General features: G+C 39.5%; 1 protein-coding gene across 1 annotated transcript; it reads right to left on the bottom strand.

Annotated features, from left to right (window-relative positions):
- Positions 1-7: 7 nt before the first annotated feature.
- On the bottom strand, positions 8-27,608 carry LOC146497267 (integrin beta-1-like). Its single transcript, XM_085140474.1, has 16 exons — positions 27,273-27,608; positions 16,151-16,217; positions 14,463-14,548; positions 11,302-11,518; positions 10,148-10,318; positions 9,789-10,027; positions 9,513-9,668; positions 9,250-9,345; positions 8,713-8,802; positions 7,795-7,935; positions 7,366-7,568; positions 6,881-7,119; positions 6,574-6,796; positions 5,422-5,657; positions 4,854-5,020; positions 8-1,153 (listed from the first exon to the last, which is right to left on the bottom strand). Exons 2-16 carry the CDS (start codon positions 16,215-16,217, stop codon positions 1,088-1,090), a joined length of 2,397 nt encoding a protein of 798 aa, XP_084996600.1. The 5' UTR covers positions 27,273-27,608; the 3' UTR covers positions 8-1,087.
- Between the last annotated feature and the right edge of the window lie 264 nt (positions 27,609-27,872).

The following is a 27,872-nucleotide window of genomic DNA, read 5'->3' as shown; positions in this document are numbered from 1 at the left end:
ATATGGGTACATTTTTTTAGGGGTTTATTCAATAAATAATTCCAGAAAACAGAATCGCAATTGTGAATGTGATGGAGAAATAAACAAAGGCACTTAAACGTTGATGACAGGCGTAGCCTTCCAAAAGTTCTCTTATCAATCCTCTTTTTTTCCCATCATCCCCATTTCTTTTTAATTAAGCACGTTTGATCGAGGCACCTCTGAAAGAGTTAGGTGTAGTAACTCAGATGTAAAACAGGACACTTGCCCCCCCATTCACATTGTACAAATAAAAACAATATAAGCAAATTTAGTCAGCAAATAAGGCAGAATTGTGTGTATTTGGCATTGCTGAGAAGAATAAAAGGACCTGAGTTGGCTTTAAATTAAGCAAGTAAAACCTGGAGCTGAACAGTAAGACTACTGTACACCGCTGCCCTTCATCAGGTAAGGCAACCCAAGAAAATCTTTTCTCCACAAAGACACATTTAATAAAAATGATTGTTCAGATGGATTATGTCACTTTGAAAACAAACATACCATCACCTCCAGCTCTGTTCTGTGAATACATGTATGGCTTTACACAGAACACAGGAAAACAAAAAGAAAGTTAAAAAAAACCCTAAACAAAAAACCCACTTCCTGTACACACCCCGCTGCTGCCAAACCCGGCACTACATCTGAAGGGCTCGATCCAAAGAGACGCCCACTGAAAATGATTAAAGACACAGTAAAACTTTTGTGTGCCTGTTTCTGAAACACTGATTGCCTCCTACTCTGCACTGTATGCATGCACGATAAACCCTTCCTTTACTGTCCATTATCAACATTCATTTCGACCGCTCATCGAAACACTGATGGCTTCTATTTAACAAAAAAAAAGTCTCTCAACAAAACCAAAACGTAAAACCCACACGTTTATACATACTGTACAAATTACAGATGATGCATAGAAGATCAAAAGTTAATAGAACAGAGCCGCAAAATGCAATGCTATTATTTGGTGGCTACAACAACAAACAGACAAACAAAAACAGTGAGCATTATAAAACCCGCCCCTCCCGTTTTCTTTTCCATACAGTGTTGTCACGAAGTAGGCAAAGCTCCATCATTTGCCCTCGTACTTTGGATTGATGACAGTTGTTACGGCACTTTTGTAGATCGGATTCTCACCCTGAGAAATGCAAAGAAAACAGAAAGAAAAGTGAGTAAACCGTTGCAAACACAGTAAATGCATCACTGAGACACAGCACTCAAAAGAACAGGGAAAACATGCGTAGAACCTTTTCATGTTTGTGTGCCAGCTGCTTACAAATTGATACTTGAACCTCTGTTTTCCCTAGCAAGCGGGTCCACACACTCAAAATACTGACAGTATCCTTTTTTTTTTTCTTTTTTAAAAACGATTTAATAGGTTTAATTTAATTGAAGACAATGTCCTCCTTTTTTAATTAAACTGTGCTTTCCCTCCTGTTTGAACTCTGAGCTAGTTCCTGACAGCTTTATGTTTATTTTTTCATCTGTCCTAAAAGCAGCTGACAATGAAAACTCCATTTTCCCTGGAGGTTTTTTTTGGGTCGGGCAGCATAGAGCGGTGGTTAGTACCGTCACATCACAGCAAGAAGATCCTGGGTTCAAATCTGCTCTGGGGTTCTCTGTGTGGGGGGTACTCCAGCTTCATCCCACAACACAAAGGCATGCATGAAGTTAGGTTAATTGACAGTATATGTACAGTGGGGCAAAAAAGTATTTAGTCAGCCACCGATTGTGCAAGTTCCCCCACTTAAAATGATGACAGAGGTCAGTAATTTGCACCAGAGGTACACTTCAACTGTGAGAGACAGAATGTGAAAAAAAAATCCATGAATTCACATGGTAGGATTTGTAAAGAATTTATTCGTAAATCAGGGTGGAAAATAAGTATTTGGTCACCTCAAACAAGGAAAATCCCTGGCTCTCACAGACCTGTAACGTCTTCTGTAAGAAGCTTTTCTGTCCCCCACTCGTTACCTGTATGAATGGCACCTGTTTGACCTCATCATCTGTATAAAAGACACCTGTCCACAACCTCAACCAGTCAGACTCCAAACTCCGCCATGGCCAAGACCAAAGAGCTTTCGAAGGACACCAGGAAAAGAATTGTAGACCTGCACCAGACTGGGAAGAGTGAATCTACAATAGGCAAGCAGCTTGGTGTGAAAAAATCAACTGTGGGAGCAATCATCAGAAAATGGAAGACATACAAGACCACTGATAATCTCCCTCGATCTGGGGCTCCACGCAAGATCTCATCCCGTGGGGTCAAAATGATCATGAGAACGGTGAGCAAAGATCCCAGAACCACACGGGGGGACCTGGTGAATGACCTGCAGAGAGCTGGGACCAAAGTAACAAAGGTCACCATCAGTAACACACTACAACGGCAGGGAATCAAATCCCGCAGTGCCAGACGTGTTCCGCTGCTGAAGCCAGTGCATGTCCAGGCCCGTCTGAAGTTTGCCAGAGAGCACATGGATGATACAGCAGAGGATTGGGAGAATGTCATGTGGTCAGATGAAACCAAAGTAGAACTTTTTGGTATAAACTCAACTCGTCGTGTTTGGAGGAAGAAGAATACTGAGTTGCATCCCAAGAACACCATACCTACTGTGAAGCATGGGGGTGGAAACATCATGCTATGGGGCTGTTTTTCTGCCAAGGGGACAGGACGACTGATCCGTGTTAAGGACAGAATGAATGGGGCCAAGTATCGTGAGATTTTGAGCCAAAACCTCCTCCCATCAGTGAGAACTTTGAAGATGAAACGAGGCTGGGTCTTCCAACATGACAATGATCCAAAACACACCGCCCGGGCAACAAAGGAGTGGCTCCGTAAGAAGCATTTGAAAGTCCTGGAGTGGCCTAGCCAGTCTCCAGACCTCAACCCCATAGAAAATCTGTGGCGGGAGTTGAAAGTCCGTGTTGCTCGGCGACAGCCCCAAAACATCACTGCTCTTGAGAAGATCTGCATGGAGGAATGGGCCAAAATACCAGCTACTGTGTGTGCAAACCTGGTAAAGACCTATAGTAAACGTTTGACCTCTGTTATTGCCAACAAAGGTTATGTTACAAAGTATTGAGTTGTATTTTTGTTATTGACCAAATACTTATTTTCCACCCTGATTTACGAATAAATTCTTTACAAATCCTACCATGTGAATTCATGGATTTTTTTTTTCACATTCTGTCTCTCACAGTTGAAGTGTACCTCTGGTGCAAATTACTGACCTCTGTCATCATTTTAAGTGGGGGAATTGCACAATCGGTGGCTGACTAAATACTTTTTTGCCCCACTGTAAAAAGTGAGCATGAATGGTTCTGCCTCTCATGTTAGCTCTGCCACAAAGTGGCGATCTGTCCAGGGTGTTGTAGCAGGGGAGAGGTTCCGGTTTTTGTTTTCATATGTGAAAACATGTGCTGTGCTGTTTTAAGCTTTGCCTGTTTGTAGATGATGCAGCTGCTTTTTTATACGTTTATAGGAGAAAGTTTTCCCACAGAGATACACGTTAATCACCAAATGTGAAAATAAATCTGCTTTCCAATGTTTCCAGGATATAAATTTATGGTTAGACATGCATATAAATTCACAACATGCGGTCACTAAACTTATTTCATTGCTGCACTCATGCAAGAAGGAGCGATACAAACTTTGACCTAAAGGGCAGCGGCTTTATTCCCATAGCTGGGATTGTGGAACTGGTTAATAGGACTCTTGTATATGGGGTTCCCTTGCTAACAAGAAGAAAAAGAAGGAAGATGAATGGAAAAAACTGAAGAAAGAAATGGAGAGAATCAGGAAAAGCACTGGAAAGGATAGAAAACAGTCTAAGAAGGCAATACATTATAGTAACTAATTAGCGTTATAATTATTACTACCAGTCATTAGTGCTGCACAGTTTGTTTAGTAGTTTATGTTTCCTACTTTCTTTAAAACTGTTTTTATATTTATTCTTCTTCCTTATAGGTTCCATTTGTGTTGCCAAAACATTTGATAATAAAATAAAATCTTAAAACTCATTTTCTTTAAAAAGGTTTGCTGAAACTAGGAAGAACAGACTTGAATACCATTAAAAAAAAACTAAAAAAAACCCGACTGACTGTAACAGTCCACTTCATGACATCAAAGCCATCTACTGCGTGTCTGTAATATGGTAAATAATAGTATTTAAAGTCCTCTGGCTGTGATTTGTGTTCTGCTTTTTCCTTCAAATCGTAAACACTGCTGCTGTAACTGCCTCACACTGAGCAGCAGCTGCTGCTGAGCTTTCCATCAGTGGTCATTCTGCAGGCTTCCTCGCTCTGCTCCGTTGCCTTTTATGGTCATGCAGTTGTGGCATGTGGACGGCGAGTGGCAGCACCAGCAGCAGAGAAAAGGCCACTCCCTGCCCTCAGTGAATAGAGAACTAACACAACTCCATAGAGCTGGGGTTCATGGAGGACTGAGTACAGGCCACACAGTGAGAGGCATATCCTCATGATTACTTCACATATTTGCCTAGAGAGCTTTGTCACACGCACAATCCTGGAAAAATCTGTAAAGTTACACTCATCTTTTTGTTTAACACTTACAGTTTAAAGTGGACTCATTTTACTCAAGCTTCTAGCTCTACTGGAGTAGCTCTGCATAAGTCCCAGTCTAAAATGATCCGTATCTTATAACACTCTCACCATCTAAAACAAGCAGCCTCCTTCTATACCAAATTTAACCTGCGGACTGTGACACAATGGCTTAAAAAACTCTAGCTCTTTCAGCATGGTACATTTTTTTAAAGCCTAAACCCGAGTGAACGGCTCTGTCATTTAGTGCTGTGGATGATGCGGTTCTACTAACTCACCGTGTCCCATTTGGCGTTCATCTTCTCCTTCTCGAACTTGGCGAACTCTCGGCGGTCGTGGATGATCATGAGCAGTTTCCAGATGAGCAGCAGTGCGAGGCCGATGAGCACAATGCCCGCTACCACACCTGCCACGATGGGGATGATGTCAGGTCCTGACGGGCAGTCTAACGGAAAAGGAAAGCAAAGACACCCAATGAAAACGGTTGCTCATATAAAGAACAAAAATGTAATTATCATAAATAGAAAATAAGTAATCATTGATATTAATGGCTATTTTCTTGATTTCTTAAAAGTAGGGAAGATTTGCCTTCTCATTTTCTTTCCCTTGGGTATGATATTTTAGGATATTGCTGGAGATTATTTTCCAAGTCTAAAAGCAAGCTTCTGTGCTTATATATAGCACAGAAGCAATAACCTATATAAGACCTATGAATAATCCAGTCTCAATTACATCAAAGAGAGCCAAGAGTAGAAATATTAAACTGTCTAAGCATCTGCTTTTGTAACAATAAACAGAAAGCAAGTAAAAGGATAATCAGACAAAATCAGCTCAGTGTGACCGTACCCAGTTTCTCTACCACAAAGACTTCCTTGGTGGAATTCTTGGTGATGGCGTAGGTGTAGTAGAACCAGCAGTCGTTGGCATCCTTCTCTTTGCAGTGGGTCAGGGGGAAGCTCTGGTCTGTGGGCTGAGGTAGATCTTTTCGGTCCTTCACCTTTATTAGGTTGAAGTAGCTGCACTCCTTTTGGCAGATCTCCTTCTTCTCGCCATCCCCAAACGCTCTGCACTGCACACAATCTCTGCGGAAGCACAGCGTGGTTTACTCACCACAGTGTTTTATATTCAAGACGCCAGACATTATAACCGCCATGCTGGAAAACAGTCGCCTGGTCTGAACTGCCACACATGAAAAAAAAGAGTGAAAATCTAACTGTTTAGATAAAGGATGATGTAATCATTTTAATACAGTGAGAACTCTTAATTTTAACTCTTAGTTTTACATTTTGTTTTTGATTTATTGTACTTTGGGTTAATTTCCACAGTGAGTTTGTTCATTTTAGTTTTTACTGTTGAAAATGTTTAGTGTGAGTTCAGAACAGGAATTAAAAGGCATTTATTTTGTGAGAGCCTCAGTCATGCAGACATCCCCGGCTTAAACATAAAGGCCTCTCTATTGACAAAGTCTAAAACTACAGACATGAACTAAAACTAACAGCATTTCTTCCACAGAGTTTGTTTTGTCAGTTGTCCATAGGCTTATTCTATGCACTGCAAGCACATCATCTAATTTAGAATCACAAGCACGTCTCTGGGAGGAAACGCAGGTACCTGGAAGATTTCATGAAATTACTGGGAAAACATGAAACTTCACACCCAAAGGCTCCCAGTGACAAGGACCCAGGCAGAACCTTGTTGGTGTCCTGTAAACTGCCTGATGTGTTTTTTTAAGTGTTCCTTGAATTGTTTTGTAATGTGTATCAAATAAGTTTTATAATAATTCATAGTCATTAGTCTCTGAGATGATTTGTTATGAAATTCTAGTTAAAAATCAAAGATACATAAAGATAAATCTTTTGGCTTTTAACTAGAATTTAATCATAAATCACATGACTCCGTTTGGCATACAACTTCTAAGCTTCCATGTTAAAACAGACTTTACATTTTTAGATTTCTATATGTTGTTTCTCCAAGCAAAGATGAAAGCTTCGCACTCACTTGTGCTCAGTGCAGACACCGGGGCAGGTCGGACAGACCTCGCATGTCGGACCCTGGAATTTGGGGTCTTCGCATTTGCAGATTCCACACTCGCATTTACCGCGGCCATTACAGAGCTGCCCGTTCTTGGCAAGGCAGGTGGATTCATCCAGGGAACATTCACAGGCATTGCCTGTGTAGTTGGTGTCACAGATGCACTTCCTGCATTCGCAGCGTCCGTGTCCTAATGGAGCACAGGCATCAAACGCATTCAGTGTGGAGTTAAATCAATCATACTTTCAAATGAGTTTACTTCAGTAACCCTTACCTCCGCAGAGCAAGTTGCCAGAGCGGTCGCAGTTGAAGTTGTCGCACTCACAGTACTTGCCACTGTAGACTTCTGCAGGATTCTCCCGCTTCTTACATTCGCAGGTGCCACAGAGGCACTCGCCATTGTTGCTACAGATATCTGTACTGTTGGGTTTTCTGCAGTTAGCATCCAGGTCGTCTGACCGGACTTCATCTTTGCTGCACTCACATTCACGCCCAATACGTCCTTCGTTACATCTGCAACAGAACAACAAAAGTTTAATTATTCAAGTTTTAGTCTCACATTACAAGCAACAATAAGTCTCTTGACTATTTAGGTGGATGATCAAAGTATGCCACTGAGATCATAAATCCAGCTTTTAATCAAATTACTTAAATATGTTGAGGAATATTTTGAAATTACAGACCAACACATCCTTATGCTCCATCATACATGGCTCAGCAGCTCCACATCTCTCTGCATCAATGCACATCAATACTTACTTGCAGGCTCCACATTCAAAAATCCCGTTTCCCCCGTGGCACTTCGGACTGTTGGGCTCTCCCTTTTTGGCACATTCACAGTCACAGATGAAATTGAGCTCTATCGCCACCTCCTCATTGAAGCCCAGCGGTTTCACTGTAATGACCTCAGGCTTGCCACCTGAAGGACACTTCTGAGATTCAATAGAAATCTTAAAAGACACCTGGAAACCAGAGAGAATCACACCGTATGAGGAGGATGCCATCAAGGTAACTGGTTTTCTTTTTGTATGATTGTCACATTTAAATGTTTCAGATCATCAAATACATGTATTTGACTCGATACATTCTTCCCAGAGTATCTAAACTCTTTCTTTTTCTCCGATATAATTTTTGGTTTGCTTGTTTTACACTCGTCAGCAAATGGAAACCAAGCCTGGATCCTATTACCTCGTCGCCAATGGAGATGTTAGTGCACTTCCTGCCGTTGTCCTCTGTTCCTCGCACACCGTTTTTACAGAAGGCTTTGTACGAGATAGAAACGCCCTCGGGCAGCTTGCTGTTCTCCAGAATCACCTCAGATGACAAAGACTGCAAAAAAGAAAAAGATAAGAATCAAACATTTATTAAACTTTGTCTCTCTACAGATGAGTAGCAGCTTATAACTAACTTAAGTAATAATTAATTCCTTATAATTAATATGTATTTTTGGGAGTGGCACAGCTAAGGCATAGCTGTCACTTGGGTTTGTTTATGATGGAAGAGGGAAAGTATTCATGCACACAGGTGAAGAGGAAACCACCAGTTCCTCAAATTGATTGATAGCTCTTTCTCGATTCTGTGGGTGGTGGTGCATGGCCGTTCTTAGTTGGTGGAGCGATTTATCTGGTTAATTCCGATAACGAACGAGACTCCGACATGCTAACTAGTTACTCGACCCCGTGCGGTCCGAGTCCAACTTCTTAGAGGGACAAGTGGCGTTCAGCCACACGAGATTGAGCAATAACAGGTCTGTGATGCCCTTAGATGTCCGGGGCTGCACGCGCGCCACACTGAGTGGATCAGCGTGTGTCTACCCTTCGCCGAGAGGCGTGGGTAACCCGTTGAACCCCACTCGTGATAGGGATTGGGGATTGCAATTATTTCCCATGAACATCTGGAAGAAATTTGGCTGATTATTTGCGTTGAATTTCTCTGTATGTGACCTCTTACGTTTATGTTACATTTTGTTACCTGTAATCTTTACGTGCTCAGATGAAGATGACAAATGCCTGGCTATGTATACATGAGAAATAACCCAATGCTAAATCAATCCCCGATCATCAGGGAGAGTCGAAGATCACGTGATGATTGTGCAGTTCAACTTACATTGTAGGCATCAATGATGAGTTTGATGACATTACTGGAGTTGGAGGAAAGCGTGCCGACAGCTGATTTGGGAATAAGATTTTTCAACTCCTGTAAGAGAAACGAGAGTCAAAAGAAAGAATTAATGTACATGAATTACATAAAAAAATTGGAGCTGATCTATCGGTTGGATGATATTCCTAACTAAATTGTGAAATACATTGCTGGAAAGTTAATACATTTTCCTGCATTTCTTTGAAATTCTTTGAGAGCAGAAAGGAAAATCACCAACGTTGTGATTGGTTTTTTGACCTTGTTTTGTTAACTGAAATATAATGTACATTTTTAAAAAACAAATAAGATAATAGATTTCATGTCTAATGGACCGATCAACCACCCAACACCCATTCTGAGCCAAAAAACATTATATAATAAAACAATAAATATTGATAGACATATATACATAACAATACAGGGTTTTTTTAACCTTTCGAGTGTGGGTTCTGCTTGTATAAAAAATAAAAAGAATCGTCTTCAAACACAATGTACAAAGGTTACCTGGTAAACAGGCTGAAATTCCTCAGTCACAGCAAAGATGGTCTGAATGTTGTGATCACTCAACTTCTGGACCAGGTGAGCAATAGAGGGATAATCCTGTTAAACATACAAACTATTAACAAAGAATATGGGTCATGTGAAGATACAATTAATGAACAGACGATAAAACTGAGACCATTATTAAAAAAGGTGAACATATAACAACATTCTCAGTCAGCCCTCCCTGGATTTACTGTTAGTGTTAAAGACGTGATGGTACATACGTAGTAGTGGCTCATACTGTACACGTTGTTTTCCAGGTGACACTTCCCATCGTTGGGGAGGACAATGCCGCCCAGCTTGCCGTCCCCAGCGAAGTGGAAACCAGCATCAGTGGAAAACACCAGCAGACGAGTCACGTTCCTCCAGCCAATTTGCTCCTGGGATCAAAACAAGAAGATATCCTTATTTATCTTATTTATACTTATTTGTATTCTATGCATTTTGCAGGCACAGAAGAATGAGGGGAAAAAAACAAGCTTAATTAATTAAACGCTCACCTCACAGACTGCCACCTGCATGATGGCATCAAACCCCCCCTCTGGAGAGTCCAGGTTTCCTGAGATCTGCTGCTGACTGACCAGCTGGTTAAACCTGTCTCCGTTGCTGGTGAGCTTCAGGACGTTCTTGTAGCTGAAGGGGCTCGTACAGTTCTCGTTGTTGGAACAGGGGTTGATTAGCCTGGCGGGTGTGGTGCTGATGTAAGGCATGACCGTTTTCTCCACAAAGGAGCCAAAACCTTAAGGCGAAACAAAAAAGGAGAGCATTTCTTAACTTGGGATTATAAACTCATTTGGAAGGCTGAGGGTTTTCTGCTGTTTTGAAGGACATTTATTGGGTTTCATGTTTTTAACCGTACCTATCCTGAAGTCTGACGTGATCTCCCGCATTTCCCTCATGAGGTCAGTGCCAAGGTTCTTCACATTTTCCAAATCATCTTTCATGGAGAACGAGAGGTCCATAAGGTAATACAAGTCGATGGGGTAATCCTCAGCACGCTTGAATTTCAGGTCAAAAGTCTGTGGCTCACCTTAAAGGCAAAAGCAGAGCATTGTTAGTTATTAGACTAACGACAAGTTTCCTGTTTTTAAACACAAAAGGGTTGGAAACTAAAGATAATTTAAGGGGGATGGTCTCAAATTCTTTTTACCATCTTTGGAAATTTAAGTTTGCATCATGCCAGCTTCTTCAAACTGATAAAACTATTAAAATAATTCTTGTAAATTTCTGATCTTTTCCAGTCCACCGACTTTAAAGTGGCTAAAGGTGAGACTGACACAAATATAACTGCTTCTAAATCTAAACTGCTTTGACATTACACCACACTATACCAACTATGAACCATCAACATATTTACTCCAAATAAAAATTTGCTTTTGTTTTGACCTGACAACAGTTTCAGCAAACTGCCAAAGCATCAAAAGTTCAGGCTACATTGAAAGCCTTTTTAACATAACACAATCTGTTAATCTCTAATTACGTTACGGTATTTACACAGCTGTTTTAACTGTGACGAGTAAAAGAAATCCAACCAGGATATCAGAATCAGAATACTTTACTGATCTCTAGGGAAAATTATGTATATTTACATCTATATTCCTCTGGTTAAAAAAGACTTAGTTTCTAGATCTGAGCCTTCATAATACAGCGGTTTATGCATTTGCCTAAGAAGCAAAAGATCTAAAGTTTGATCCCAGAAGCAGACACAAATCCCCTGACGATGCATTAGGAAGGGCATCTGGCATAAAATGTAGCCACATTAATCATGCAGTAGCTTATGGTCACTACTATCATCCAGGGAACGTTCACTGGCTATTGACTTGCTAATCACAAATGTTAGCCCATGAGTTTGCCGTGTCCTTGGTTTCACAATCAGACCCGCCATCACTCATCACATCTGGTTTCAAAATACCAAGATGGCGTCGGTGAAAACACTGAAATCGATGCTCTGTAACAGCTAGCTAATAAATGTAAATATAGTCAGGAAAATAGCATCAGCATACGCCTGCTTACCAGATCTGAGCGTCACTTTGAGTTTCTGAGGCTGTATCTGTGTGATCTCCTCAGGCTTGAGTTTTACGTTCCCATCCTTGTTGCGAACGGTGACATCTTTGTTCTGGGTAATTTCAGTGCTGCCCCGGGGGTCCTCAATATTTCCACATTTTTTCTTCTTCAGGTAGGTCACATCATCACAGCGGGCTGATTTGGACTCACCTTCTGTGAGGAAATTCTGCAAAAAGAAGAAAAGACCATTAGAGAATTACTCCATGATGATTTTCCCACCACAGACCGGGATAATTTTCTTCAAATTGCTTGTGTTTTCCTTTTGGGTTGTATTGTGAAAGGAAAACCACGCTGCCGCAATAACCTAATCAGTGAAAGAATGAATAACAATGCATCCTTGTATGTGGCAGAAGACCAGGATTTTGAATTCAAAAATCCTGGTCCTCACAAAGAAGGTTGTGAATAGTCAGATCCCATCTTATATTAATGACTTTATAGTACCATATCACCCCATTAGAGAATTTCGCTCTCAGACTGCAGGCTTACTTGTTGTTCCTAGAGTATTTAAAAGTAGAATGGGAGGGAGAGCCTTCAGTTTCCAGGCCCCACTTCTGTGGAACCAGCTTCCAGTTTGGATTCGGGAGACAGACACTATCTCTACTTTTAAGATTAGGCTTAAAACTTTACTATTTGCTAAAGCATATAGTTAGGGCTGGATCAGGTGAATCTGAATGCTTAGTTATGCTGCAATAGGTGTAGGCTGCTGGGGGATTCCTATCGCTACATCTACACTGATCCGGGTAAATTTTAAAACTGTGTTTTTATCTAAAAACACTCCACGTTCACATTAGCGTTTTATTTATATAGTTTTGAGGCTACATGTCACACCCTTGCTCACAGCTTTTACCATTTCAGACCCTTCAAATTAAGGATTTTTTTCCCTTTCACTGAATTTGTTTAATTTATTTACTTTTTTTTTCTCGACAAAGCTACTTCCTTAATTTATGCATCTTATTAGCCTAACAAAATTAAGTAATTTGATCTTTGAAGACAAACAATGTATTTTCAAATTTAAAATCTAATTTTCCAAAATTAAGCTTAGTGGCTTTCATTTTTCTACCAGGCTTTAATCCACCATGGAGCATCTTATATTCTGGAGCCTCAATGTCAGTGTTTTTAATGACACTGATTTAAATGTGTCACTTTACAAGTATAAAAGGTTAAAGACTCATTCAGTGAAACAAAATTGTTTTGTTATTTTAACTAATAAACAGACTAATCTTTGGAGCACGAGTGCTGCAGATACAAATCTCATGAACGTTGAAATGACAAAGTATGCAACGAAACATAAGATAAGGCTAATCTGTTACTCGTGGAAAGGAGAGAAAAGGAGAAACAGATGATTGACAGGCCTAACAGAGAATATAGATTGGATGCACATGAGACAACACAAGGAGCAGTCGAGGAGAAGCCGAGACAATGAACCCAGTCAAAACGAAAACAGTGCTTTGACTCAGATATTTCCAAAACCTCATGAAATAAAAAACACCTTTTTCTTTTTGCTGCATCTAGCTGCACATAATCTGATGAGTTCTAAAGCATGGCTACTTTGTGAGAGAGCGTTTCTTCTAAAGAGAGATCTCTTTAGGTGCTCCAAACGACTTCACTCAACTACAAACTGAAGTCGAGGCCTGATTTCATAAGCTCAGGGGTGGATATCAGCAGGCTGATAGAGAGCAGCAGACATGATTTAACAGGAATGCAGTTGTCTTGGCACATGACGAGAACAAAAGCATTTAACCCTGACATGGTTTCAACAGTTTAGTAAAAGGCTCACCTTAACTATAAACCCGTTTTCCTATAGTTGGCCCACCACCATCCTCTCCAATAAAACTCAGCCTTTCCATCTAATCAATTTAATTTTTTTCCGTTTCAGTGTTTTTATTCTGTGCAGAACAAAACTGGACAGTTTAAGGATTGTTCTTCTTCTGTTGTTTGAAATGTGGTGCAGGTTAAAGCCTGTCTGTTTCCTGGGCGGTTAAGCTGTAACGCAGCTCAATCTAGCTCTTTTTTGCCTTTAGTTTCTCTAGTTTCTCTCTTTTTGCAATGAACATGTACAGAAATGTAAAATGTTTCATTGATACATCCAAGGCTAACCAGGTGTAGGAATTTATTGATCTGTGTTCCCACAACCTTGCTTAAAGTGAACATGAGACCTTAAACACATACATACAAGTAGCGCAAAGCAGGAAATAGTCTGCTTCAGAGGTATTTGGAATAATGGAAATGCTCTGTATCCTCTGATAAGGCGAGGGAGCTGCTTGGACAGAGCATGCAGAAGACAGGAAATGCCCACCCACTCTAATACCACTGAGACTTTATACTAGGGAACTAGCAGGTTAAAGATTGGCCCGTGTCAAATGGGACCTCTGTGCCACTGAGGGGCAGAAAGAACAGCTCCTGATGCCCCACTCTGTGTCTAGTGTACTAACTTAAATATACGCTGGATTATAAATCCATTTTTAGTTGCAATCGAAGTATAAATGTAAACAAAAATTCTACTTGCTTGTGTTAACTTCACTGACACAGCATAAAAAGAACTTCATTTACATTTGTTTGTTACTGTGCATGAATGTTTAATTCCAACTGCATGTTTTTGGTCTTTTCCTCATACTGTGGTCTGTTTGCATTTCAACCACAGCAAGAAAATCCGCCTTAGGTACACTAAACATCTAATTAAGCAGCTTCATCCTGACCAAGCAGCAGCAGGAGCAGCACTGCTGTTTACAATTAATGGACCAACTGTGGTTTACTTGCCATTGGGTGAAAAACAAAAAGTCTCTAATCTCTTAACTCCTGAGTACTTGTACTGCTTAAAGGGTGAGTACAGATTACATGCACGCATTCATATAAACAAAGGTGAAAGTTAATTTAATTAAATGGATTTTATTGCATTTTGTCACTTAAACCATTTCATTTGCTTTGAATTGCTGAATGACTCCAGTCTTGTACTCCTATTTAATAATGGTGACAATGACAGATATTACAGTTTTCATCATTTTTTGTGCAGCTCAAGTAAACTGAAACTTTCCTCACTGATAAAGAGCTCTCTGATATTTTTCACTCATGTGATAAAACAGCTTTGACACAGCTTTGCTGATCCAACTCACTTCATCTGTGCACCATCCACAGATCTCAGAGACCTGGATGCATTCCCCACATGACTGCGCGTTTGCCTTGATGCATATGCTTCCATCTGAAAGAGACGACACAAGTTCCTTTTAGCCAAGATGATACAGTCTTTTCCATTAGCTCACTAACTCAAAGCAGCTTTTGGCTGGAAAGCATCCCCCCTCCCTCCTCCTCCCAGACCAGAAAACTGAGTCATGCTGGGAAAAGCTCCAGACAACTCACCAAGTAATGACCTAACTCCATAAAACAAAAAACTCCAACTGTTGGCCAAAAGGACTAACAGTCATAAAACCATGAATGAAGATTTGAAAGGGGAAAAAGCATGACAACAAGCCAGTGTGACAACTTTTCTATCACTATCATTCATAATGTGTGTCAAGAGCAAAAGAAAAGAAAGAAAAAGAAAGTGTAACAATAAATCATTTCTACTTCACTATTTGATGGTTCTTGGGTGGTCTGTGTACTTTACTGACCTCTGTGAGACTTCTTACAGGGCAGTTTTCATGGAAAAAAGAAATACATACTCATAGGCTAGTACTTCTGTGCTTGAAGCTAATTGTTTAAGAAAGGACGACTATTTTTTAAAACCCAGTCAGATGTCAGATCAAGAATAGCAGAAACAAAGGAAAAGAGTCAAAAATAAAAATCAGATATAGATCAATGAGGCAGTGATCAAGTGGAAGGAGATTCTGTGCCAGTGGGAGTGGTTCTGCAGTAGTTATATAGGGATGCTCCATGAGGAGGACAGGAAGTCAGTCATAATACAGAAGATTTTTATGAAAAAAAAACCCACATGTACACTTAACACCTTCCTTATGTGCACACTACCAAGCCAGGAAATTTGCCTTCTACCAAATATGTATATTTTGATACTCAGTTACTTAACTAAGCAACTGGAATAAATCATCAACAGCACACCGTGAGGAAGGCTAAACCAATGCATACGTCCCAGCAGGGGTGACTTTTGTGGCTTCCAAAAAATACCTTATCCTACGCAAATCTATTAAGTCAAAAACATCAAATCCATTTTGCGTATTTTATGTCATTCTAAATGTCAGAAACAAAGACTATTCAGGGTCTTGGCGGTGATGTGCATGCCAGGTCAGACTCGCCTCCTACTCGTCACCTTTAGGTTCAAAACATGGGATATCAGAAACTGATGGGTGACATCTCTGTGGCTAGGCCCATCTTTTATATTGTCAATGCATGTGACGATAACGTCTCTGAAGAGGAGTCTGCAAACAGTGCCTCATGTTCACACTTTGTAATTATGAAATTTATGTCACGCAGGTCTAAGGAAACCCTCATATACTTGTGGAAAATATAACAGGCTTCACTCTGCTTGTTATATTGTGTGAGTGCTTGTGTTTTTTAAAAGATTGCAAAAGCCTACATGTGGCCTTGTATCTCGGTTTTATTGCATGTAAAAAAAAAAATTAAAAAAAAAAGGCTGTTGCTACATCAGCGGACTTTGACCCGTTTATTTCCCTGAAACAGGTTCCTGAGAGAAACAGTTCCACATTCTTAGGATGAAAAAACAAATATTAGTAAATTAGTGCTCTCATAGCTGTACTGCAGAGGGATGAAAATACCTTGTGCAGTAGGTTAGATTATAATTAATAGTTAAGATAAGAAAAGGAGCAAAACGGGAACTTTAACTTCCTACCTTGCTGTGCCAAGCTGCCACTGAGGGCTGCTGATAAAGCTGCTATTAAAAGTAACCTCAGGTCCATCTGCAAAATAAAACAGAGAAAACAAAACAGGTCACTGATAGATGACATTAAAACATCTACATTGGACACATTTTTACAACAGCTGCACATGCTGAAACGGCTTTACAATCATACTACATTCTAAGAGAGCAAAGAGAAAGAGGAAGGTGCTGGCATATGTGCTGTTGTGGTTGTGGAGGTTGAATGTGGCACAGAAAAAAACTTTAAAGACATTCAAACACAGTGAGATCTGAAACTTGTGTGGCCTCCAATACAGGAAGATGGGTTTCTTTTTAAAAACATACCAGGTTTCAGATTTAATTTCATTACAGCTGCACATCATACATTAGCTTCTATGGCACTACAGCATTGCACTTAGTTAAACCTAAATTAGCTAATTTAAGTTGACACTTTATTGTTTAATAAAATGTAATTTTTAGTTCAACTTTATTAGTTTGAAAAATTTGGAATAAATATTACAACACAAACTTGCAAACTCACGGACATCTGGGGGCCAAATGTCTAAAACACTTGCCAAAGAATTAACAGGCTTTAAGTCTTGATCATGACAGTCTTTTAATGTCTATCCCATCATATGTTATTGAGCTTCTGTCTTTACCATGAAATGAAAGCAGCAGCAGGGAGGAGCCATTCCCATTTTGAAAATCCTAAATAAGGAGAGCTGATTCACCCACACTCAGCTGGCCTCAGCTGCCAGCTCATCATCACTTCCATGGATCAACTTCCTGACTGTATCAGGCGGACTGTGTTTGGATGCTTTTAGGCCAACTTTTAGGCTTACTAATGAAATTCGACAAAAGTAGGAAGATAGAACAAGACTGAAGTGATCTCTTAGGCTTTACTGTCTAAGTATCTCATAATGACTTAAACAGAAAACATGTAATGACTCTAGCAGGCATGACGAAATTTCAAGCTGCCCATGCCAGAGAATGTAAACTAGGAAGGAATAACTTGTGGTTGATTAAACAGATGCCTTTCTACCACACTGTGTACTAACCACACAGCAAAAGTGGGGGGGGGGGGGGGGGGGGGGGGGGGGGGGGAAGCAGAACTGAGATGATCAAGATTTTCTTTAAGCTTAGTACCTCATACTCATACTGTGAACCCAGGCATCAGATTAGCAAACTATATTAGCTAGTGTGAAATATGTAACTCCTCCCAATTTAAATTAGACAACTGTATATACAAGATATAGAAACTATAAGACACTAAATAAACATTAGTATTCATTTAGAAGTATTTAAAAGAAAAAAAAGCTTGTAGTTAACATCATGAGATCAAGAAAAGGTGTGAATGTGCATTTATAAAGATGAACAAAGAAACATGATGTGCAGAGAATCCTGCTGCACTCTAACTAGTCTCCTTAACAATTTAGTGACAGATTTTAAGAATTCAACCCCTGGAGTAAAAGCAAACTGTTGCGCACAACTTAGTTTTATTTCTTCTTGTCTGTTTATTAGTTTTGTCATTTTGGTTTTAAATAAATAAATAAAATGTATATCAGAAAACCCCACCCATACCAGAAAACAAAGAGTTAAGGGTATTCACATGCATGTACATTCCCATATTTGGTGAGGCTGTTTCATGCCGCCTCCTGAATCTGTGCCGTTATCAAATCTCCAGTGAGACACTTCTTGACTGTCTGCCCAATCCTCAAACTCACAAAACAATTTTCAGTGTTTTACTCACAGTAAGATAACACTAAGGAAATAGTCTGTTTAAAGGAAATCCAATCGTTGTGACTCAAAATAGTCTGTTTGGATAGTGTTAGGATAATAGGCAAGGGACAAAAGTCCATTCATATGACCCAAGAAAAAGGTCATTTAACACTTATGTAAGACAGGTTTTGATATGAAAGGTGCATGTATGTATGTTTGCTGTTGTGCAGTGGGTCAGAAAGCACGGGAAACCACAAAATAACCACTTCCTATTATATCGGAAATACTGACCGACTTAAAGCAAGTTTCTCATTTAAAAATAAGAACATGCACTTCCTACGGGATTAATAAAGCATTTCTGATTCTGATTTCTGTAAAAAACAAACAAACAAACAAAAACCAAAATATGACATTAGCAGAAAAAGTGCGCGAGTGTGAATTTTTATTTTAAAAAAAAAATTTGCAGTCACGAACAACAGATTATAGCTCACTCTTTCAGTTGATCAGTAAACAATCTCACTTCAGAGTTACAACCAACTAAAACTCGGACACAAACAAGACTGTGTGGCAAGACGGACAAAATGTTTCAACACGAAACACATCCAGCACGATGTGAAGACTTTGAGCTCCACCCCGACATTTCTGAAGGCCAACTCTGTCTGTCGACTACAAATTACAGAGAGATGACAGATTTGAAGGCACTCAATGCCTCCTTTTGTCAAAGGCATTGGTATTTGTGTTGCTAATCTTTGGGCATGACATGGCTTACACATCTCTCCTGAAGGAAATATTATTTTGAACTCTCGACTCATTTGGACTTTCCTTAACTATACATTTATGTCTCAGTTATCTACATTAAATTTAAGAGCAAGCAGCAGAGAGCTACAACCAACACCCAACTGCTGAGCGACAGGTTCACCTACAAAAAGGAACAAAGGTTTCCTTCCACCTAGATCACTAGGAGACTTAAAGATCCTTTGAGCTAATGACAACAGTGTAGGATACATTAACTAATTTAACATAGCCTTTGCATTTATTAACAAGCTACTGGGTTTAAATATCCAGACAGACAACTTACTGCTTAGTTTGAATTTTTTAGAAACACTTACTTAACATTTTTATTTGAACCAGTGTCTGACTGTTGAATGGGAAAGGCTCTTGTACAATAGTATTGATAGAACATTAACATGTGCAGCTGATAAGAACTGATAGCTTCAAGCTAAACAGTGTGATGGCTTAATTTGTAACAGACTGTGTGGCTAAGCAGCTTCTCACAACTGTAAAACATGATAGAACGCCAACTGGCATAGGAGCATGTCCTACATACAAGTTTGAACACCGATCACTATGACAATATTTGGGACTTCAAAAGATTTATGTTAGTGGTGACCTCAAAAAACATCTCATCTGCTACAGAAGGTCCAGTTAAGGTGTAACATGCTTTAAACTACATGATGATTATGGAAAAAAGCTGCAGATGAGTCTATCAAAAGATAAATGAGGGACCTTTCATATGCTATAACTTCTTTTGATCAGCCACTCATCGCACTCATGGTGATATGGTCCTTAAAGTTTACCCAAATGCACTTTTTGGAGTTTTTGCTGGTAATTTAACCCAAAACAGCTTAACCCTTCAGGGTTCCAATGCTGGCTTCTGCTACTCTACATCACTGACATTCAACTGGTTTTACTACTGAAACTAAAATATATTTTAAGATAGTGATGCTCAGTGATTGTTTATAGAAAAACAAGATGGCTTGGCTTTAGACTGTGACATTTGAGGTGGGTGCACAACTGATTTCGTTGCCGGTTTCAACTTTACTGAATTTAACAATGTTCATTTTCTAAATTATGGTCCACATTAGAGTCAGAAATGAGGATGAAGCTGGATCAAAATCAACCAATTTCTTTATGTAGGAAAAACATTCAGTGAAAGGATATGTTTTGAGGTGGGTCTATATTGTGATTAGGAAGTTGCTCTCTCTTTGTTTCTCATTTATATCTATCCCATGGCTCGCCCTGATTTTAAAAAAAAAAAAAAAAAACAAAAACAAAAAAAAAACCACCCCCTTAGGACCTCACTTAACCAATGAAAGCACAGTGTAGCAACTGTAATTGTGTCAAATTACAGTGGCTACACCCATATATATACATATGTATAGCTGAAATTACACTCATCATCAGGGAATCTCCAGCATATTTCCCCCATTTACTTATCAGATTATCTGTATGATCTTAGAAAAAGTGGTAAAAGTGGTTTATTCAGTATTCATATTACTCTTGCACAATAACGTTCAGTGTATTAGCAGAAAGTTCTGAAATCACATTGTGACTACACAGATTAGTCTGTACCATATGTGAGTTAAAGGAGTTGGTCCTCTACATGCCATGCTGCTTCCTTGCCGCACACTGTTGGTAAGTACTGATTAAAAATGTCATAATTAATTTTTTAAAATTAATAAACCTGCCAACAAATACAAGTGAAAACACAACTGTGACAGTTATGTTCCCATTTAAAACCTGCTCTGAATCACCACACGGGAAGACGGGACAGACCTGCGAGCCTAATGTTTACAAGAACATGAGTAAACTGTGGCTAACTATGACTTTGTATGGTCACGCTGATGGAGACGGCACAAGTTCTCCATTGGTGCTGCATTGTAGTGTCACACTTTTTCATAACAATTCAGCTCCTGCTGATAATAACCAGCACAGCTCTTACCAGTACAACTGCAGTAACTGGGATGTTATATGGCCAGGCATTTCTTAAATAAGTGCTCACATCCAAATGCTACCTTTCAATATCAATAGCCTTACACTGAATTTCAAAGTCTTTTACTAGGAAATGTCACCATGAGACTCAGCTTTGGCAGCCATTCCTCTGAAACACAGAGGCTATTATTTATTTACTGACAGGAAATTAACAGGGAACCATTGTACAAACACAGTTTTCTTAACATAAGTGGGTTACAGGAGAACTACCTACAACCATGAAAAGATCATAAAAAGTTGATTGTGTTCATCTGGGCGTAGCATTTTCAGGGAAAACGTTTCATCACTCTTCTTCTGAAGACTTCTTCAGATCACCTGGATGAGTCACTTGGACTGAAAACGCTACAGCCGGATGAACAGACTCAACTTTTTCAGATTTCCTCACCTGGATGACTGAGCATGCATCAAGATAGCTACAACTTCCATAACTGTCTACGATTTTACAATGCCACGAGGCCCAATAGTCAGCACCGTCCGTCTTCCTCTGACAGGAAGCTTTAAACAAACAAGGTTTAAAGTAAAACAGACGACATCCTGCTAACCAGCACAGGCCTACAGTCTGATGAAGAAACTGGAGTGTCGCATGTAGCACTTGAACAATGCGATGTGTAACCACATTCAAAAATCAAACTTTATAACAAAAATACTTTAAGGTACTGTAAATACACCCCACTTACAACAACCTGTTCAAAAACCACAGTGCTAGAGACTTTCCTTTGGTGTAAGACCAAAAACCTTTGTTCTGATTCTTTTTACTTGGCCCAAAAGGAACTACTCTGGTCCCAGAACCAGGAAATAAATATAGGTTTTTTAAACTTGAGGTATTTTGTATAATTACCAGCAAGTAGCGTTGTGCAACATGTTACAATTTTCCAACTGTTAGTTCAACAACTGGCAGAAGTAAATATATTCGTCCAATCCTCCAAACGTACCGGCAAAACACAGCACGCTAACAGAAGTTGTGTCATTTTCCATGGATTACTTTGGATAGCCATAAAAAAAAATAAAAAAAAGAAATGAAAAAAGTTTTTTCCAACAACTGCTGAGAAAAGTCAACTGAAACTCAATCCTCCACAGCACCTTTTACTACGATTTGCTGCCTGCTATCAGCCCCGAGGCATTTTGATTCAATTTGCAATCAGAAGGATGCCTTAGGGACCAGACCCCACGCTCTGTGATGAAAATTCACTGCGAATTATTTTTGTCCTGCAGAAAATCGACCCCTCTCTTATTTTGACTTACATTACACACTATCATTCCAGTAACTGCATTTCTGAAAGGAAAACAGAACATCATATATTGATTGATAATTTAAGATTCGCAGGCAGAACAGGACTGTAGTGGTTAGCAAGACAAACAAGGGTTCGATTTCTGTCTCCTTAGTCTCGCTTTCACTCAAAGTACTAAGACGTGTCGGGTTAACTGGTGATTCCACATTTGCTGTAAGTTTAAATGTGAATGTCACTAATTGTCCATCTCTCTGCATTAGTGTGGAATAAACTACCTGCCCAGAATGTACCCTACCTCTCACTCTATGATAGCTAGGACAGCCTCAAAGGCTCCCTCCAAACAAAATGGTTCAAATCTAATACAGCAAGCTGTTAGGGGGAATAAAATGCTTAACTGAACGCAAACATACCCCAAGTTTGGGGCAATACAATTACATCTGATATCTCTGACTTAAAACAATGCTGGGATTTTCTCAGGCAGGGTAAGTATGAGAAACACAAGAAGTAAACAAGGAAGTTTTGACTCAGACTCTGCAGATGTGTGTCATCATGTGTTACACAAAGTCTGAGGAGAGAGACCTCTTTTAAAATGGAATTTAAAGTTGATGCCCGACAAAAAACGTCCCATAAATTGTTAGGCTGATATGTGGAAATGAAATAGTTGCTCTGATTTAAAGTAAAACACGTCAACAAGTGGAGCTTAAAAACCTGCTGTCCTGACTCCTCTGTGACTTGCCTGTCAATACAAATATGAACAGTTAAGCCCGGTGTGGTGAAAAGGAAGCACATCTGTTAGTATTTAGTATTCCATAATATATGTCTATGTTTTAAATTGTGGATGACCGCAGTCCAAAACAATAATGAGTGGCTGTGTTTATGGTATTTTTTAGCTAAATCGTGTTTCTATACAAAGTGTTATGTGATAAACACGAAAAATAGAAGCATGACATGATCTAAAAGCCTACGTCTACTTTGCACCTCCCCCCATGTCAATCTCAAATGTATTCATAACACCTGCAAAAAGTTTCCTGCCAAATAGGTTCTGCTGATGTGCAGCTTCCTCGACTTCCTCAGGCTGAAAATAAAAAATAAATAAATAAAAGAACAAAAGAAAACAAATGGTTGTCTAGACAACACTCTACCCACACGGGCTGAATAATCTTCGCAGTTCTTTAGCCCATGATTTAAACAAAAAGTCATACATATAAATGGAAATTATTGAAAAGAATAAGCACCAATTCTGAAGAAAAACATATCACTTTATGCCAACTATTTGCATTTGTGCATGCCAATATTTAACGTGGAAAATGTTTTGTGACTCTTGCTGGTTTCTCATTGGTTTCTGGTTTCATGTGAGCTGAGGTTAGCCACTTGGTTTCTTGTTGCCTTACATCATTTAAAATGTGCATCACACTATTAGACACTGAATACTGTGAACTTGTTGCTGTGACAATTTCTGCTACTAATCTACTTTATTTTTGCTCTTCATCTTTGTCATCTTATTCTCTCTGAAGTCTGATCTTATGCAGTGTAGATACCTGTGGTCAGATGCACAGTATCCCTGCACAGTAAGACCTTGAACACTTTAATTTTTCCCATCATCATCAGACAATATTATAACCATTTCTTTTCCAATGCACAAACAATCCCCAATATCATATGTTACATTTAATAAATGGGCTCCTACCTGAAACCAGGGCTTTTACTAATGATTATTTAATTAATCTTTCAGTTATTTTCTCAATTAAATGTTATCAAACATCTAAATTTTCACAAGAAGTTTCTAAATCAAAAACATGGAAACAAACATCTATAAATTGCTTCTTTTGTACAACCACTGGTAAAAAACATTTAGTGTTTCTATAAATTAAGCAGAAAATCATCACAAAGGCTTTTCAGGATAGAGGTGGTGTTTATGTATGCAGTTATCTATGTGCACCTGAAAGGAGATGCAATTGTGTGTTCTTAAATTAAATGTGGACAAACTTCAGCAGCACCATATTTGACTGCAACTGTGAGCTCAGCATGGCAGCACCAACTTTCAAAAATCTAACCTAGTTTGATTTCTCTAGCTCAAGCTGTTGCTTTAAACACCATCTTTAAAAGTTTCACATTTGCCCTAAAGATTGTTGACATGGTTTCCCGCCTTGTTTCAATGTACATTTATTCATTATGTAATGGATCATGTAATGCCACAATGTGGGCCTTAAAAAACTGACAGCTACTGTAGCAAGCGCACTGGTGAAAGCGTGACTCTTCCAAATCTTCTCTGAGAAATATGCAAAAGGGAAAGATGGTTTACAATACAAGTCCCCATTGTTCTTACAGAGTGGGTCATCTGGGAGTTCAGAGAGCGAGTCGAGCACCCTTCCCCCACAACCAAGCTCTGTTTGCCACCCGGTCCACATCTGCTGCTGAAAGTCACAGTCTACTCTTGGTTCATTAGGCCCCCAAACAACTCAGCGTGACTTTTCATCAATTTCCTTAATCAAACCACACCCAGCCTCATCCAACAGGCCGTTGAAGGATCAGGATGGGCACGCCCATTGTCAGAGCACAGTTGAAGGAAATGACCTGCTTGCAATTTCAGTGATTCCCTTGTAGCACTTCCAAAAACATGTTCTACTTTCTAGCTGTTTTTCCTTTCGTTGCTTGTGCATAATTTGTGTACTTTTTTCCTGTTACAGAATCAGAAACCATCATCTGGCAACCAGAAAAAAAACAGTTGAAGGGAAGTTACTCTTTCCACCAACAAGTGTTCAGCTGATGCCTTAATTGTCAAGAATGCAGATCTTTATTTTATATTGACCCCTGTATCAACAAAGTATTGAGAAAGAAAGTATTCGTTTTAACTAAACTATCTGTTGCAAAAAAAAAGAAGAAAAAAAAGTTTAAGGTGAGATTTGATTATTCTGACGAGCCTAAGCCTGTGAGCTCTTGCTTTAAAAAAAAAAAAAAAATGTGAGTAAATCCAACATATCCAGTGTCTGTTAGATATCCAGGAATCATGGAATCTTACTCTGACAAAGATAAATCTATTGTTTTAGCTGAAAACTGTTTGTAGAGTTTCTTTGGAGTTTTTTCAGGTATGAAAAAGATCTCCATCTCTCAACATTCCTCAGAGGGATGAGATAATGCATTCCATTCTAACAAACTCCAAATTTATGTTGTGGGAAACTGTAAATTTCTCTTTCCGTTTACTGAGTTTACTCAGTCTAATCCCAAGTGACTTTGAGGACATTTTAGCTGCCCAGCTGTCTTTTACATGCCAAAGCCAGAACAGTTTTCCCTAAATAAAAACTGCATTAAGAATTTACTACGGCTGGATTTCATTAAACACTGTATAAATTAGTTAACTGACGTACTTCCAAAGGCTTTGAAATTTGAAATTGCTCATGCTAAATGTTTTGTAAAGTTATTTTATCATTGTTTCCATCAATTACAGCAGACCAGTAGTCTTTACATTTTTGGGGGAGGGGGGCTTTTCACCAAAAGAGAGGTTATTCTGGGAGATTTCTTTTACTCTGACTTATAACAGATTTTAATAAGGCCTGTTGTAACCAAAGAAAACCCTGATGATTCGCAGGGTTGTGTCTTCACATGTCTTGTTTTTCCCCGCCCAAAGTTAATGAGGCAAACATTTTCACTTTAAAGTGAGAAACCAAGCAGCGAGTCCTTGTAGTGTAAGAGGCTGCAAATGGATTAATTTTGACCATAAAAGGATTACCCACCTGGTGATGTGCAGTTACATTTCTAGGGAGCTACAAGTCAAGTTACAGCATATGGTTACAGGGTCTGTGGTAACACTATACCTATGAGCATTGAGTTAACGCAGAAGTACAAATCCACTGTAAAAATGGCCTCGGGTCCATCTACCAACCTTCATGTGTTTCTTTCTGCACATCTGAAGTGTTATGAAACTTTTCTCCTCTTAGATGTGAGAACTACCACATTTTACCACTGACTCAAGCCTCATAATATCCATGAAAGGATCATGATTATATCTCCTCAAACAAACACTCCCAGTTGCTTCGTCTTGCCGTCACTGGAGGTCCTGTAATCTGTGACTCACATCTGACCAGTCAGAAGCAGGCTAAGGCACTGAGTAAGGTTAAATGACCCTCCAAACCTCCCCCGGATACTTGCAGGGCCTTGCCTAAATAGCACAACAATGTAACTAAGGAAGTGACTCACTGGTGCACATTTGGCTACAGTCTGCAGGCATGTCTGGAATTAACATGCCTGGTGAACATTATCTGTGCTCTTCTGCTGTACAAGATCAAATACATATGTGTTTGTCACACCTCCATATGACACCATTACCATGTCATTATAATGCTGTCTACAAGCCAAGACTGGTCAGTAATTAACACGAGTCCCTTTATTAAAGCAACAACTAGGTGGCCACCAACTACTACTTCAACCAACTCAGCTTGCTCAGGGAAGACAAAACACAGCCCGAGGCTGCTATTCTTTTACAGGAAGATGCAAGCAAGACCAATCTTGTCCAACTGGAGTGCTGGCGTCAACATATCTGAATCATAGCTGTGGCCAAGGCTGAACAAGAGGTTCTTAAGAATCTGGTTAACCAAGCTGACCTAGATTTAAGACGTCCTGGTTCTTACTATATCCTCAACCACAGTTTACAGTCCATAATGCAGTCTAACCAAACCATAGTCCAGCTGTGGTCTCTTCGAGATATTCTTTACAAGTCTCCCAGGGTGGTGTGGGTCTACAAAAGGGAAGTTCTATTCTCAGGACATCAGACTAAACTAAAGGCTGTTTAGGACACAGTGGGGGTGGCTTTAAACTTTGAGCCAAATAACCACATTGTTTAGATAAACCAGGCAGTTTCTGATTGATAACTTGGGAATTAAAAGCAATTATTTTACAAATCTGATTACTTCACAACACCACAATAACTACTACAACTTTGTATAACAAGAAGCCAAGTAAAAAACTGGAAAACAATTTAAGCCTCTGCTAAATATCTGATTTGATTCAACAAGATTAAGCTTTGTTAGCAGCTCCCTTTGAGGGACAAATCCCACTGTCCACTCACAGTTTAGCCTCCCACACTGCCCTCTTTAGTAGTACAAAGCGGCTACTTTTTGGCCTACTTTCAGCACAAAGCTCAATTTGAGATTTTATCGAGGAGCCTGCTTGAGGTGTAGCTTTAAACAAGCCAACATTTCACATGCTACAGAGCTGAACAAACAAAGAAACCAACAGTGAACTAAAAACTAAACCGCTAGCTAGAGTTGCCGTTAATCCACACCCAAACTTTTTTTTAGCCTCAAGACACACATTCTTTGCTTCTCCCCCATCGTCATTGTGATTTCAGCCATGGCAGGCCGGTAAATATCACAAATGTCGGTTAAAATAAAACCACTCACCTTAAGCCGATACCTTTGTGATGTCTGTGTAGATTTACAGTAACATTTGCTTCCAAAATGTATCCTCGTCAAACGGAATATAACCGGTAACCGAAGCGAAGACTAGCTAGAACTGTTCTGAGGGTCCGCTTTGTTTTAGCTAATAAGCCGCACCGCTCGGACGTAACGTTAGCGATTAAAAACGGGTGGAGTTAACGTTTATTCATGTGAGCCTTCTCAATAATAGATAAGGATCTTTGAGACCCCGCTCAACCAACACGTTACCGCCGTGAATTTGGTGCTGCTGGGTTTTTTTCTATGCCCCTACTTCATAAACCTCTTCTTATCTAGCTCCGCCTACCCAGGAACAACTGCGGCACGCAGAGGGAAAACGAACAACCACACCGGAGAGAGCAGTGAACCCTTTTTCACCCTCGATGCGGTAAAAAGTCACACGCACAATCTCGCAGGCTGTAGCCTTTGAAGTAAACACTCATACACACACATATGCACACTGTACAAGTAATTTACACTCAAAGAATTATATTCAAAAGCAAATGTCGTTCTTAATTTCTACATAAGAGACATTTTTAGACTTTTGTTTGTTTGTTTGTTTGTTTG

The sequence above is a fragment of the Neolamprologus multifasciatus genome, chromosome 18, assembly GCF_963576455.1.
Source record: "Neolamprologus multifasciatus chromosome 18, fNeoMul1.2, whole genome shotgun sequence".
Lineage (NCBI taxonomy): Eukaryota > Metazoa > Chordata > Actinopteri > Cichliformes > Cichlidae > Neolamprologus > Neolamprologus multifasciatus.
Note: the sequence above shows the minus strand (reverse complement) of the source record. Positions and strands in the feature narration are given on the sequence as shown.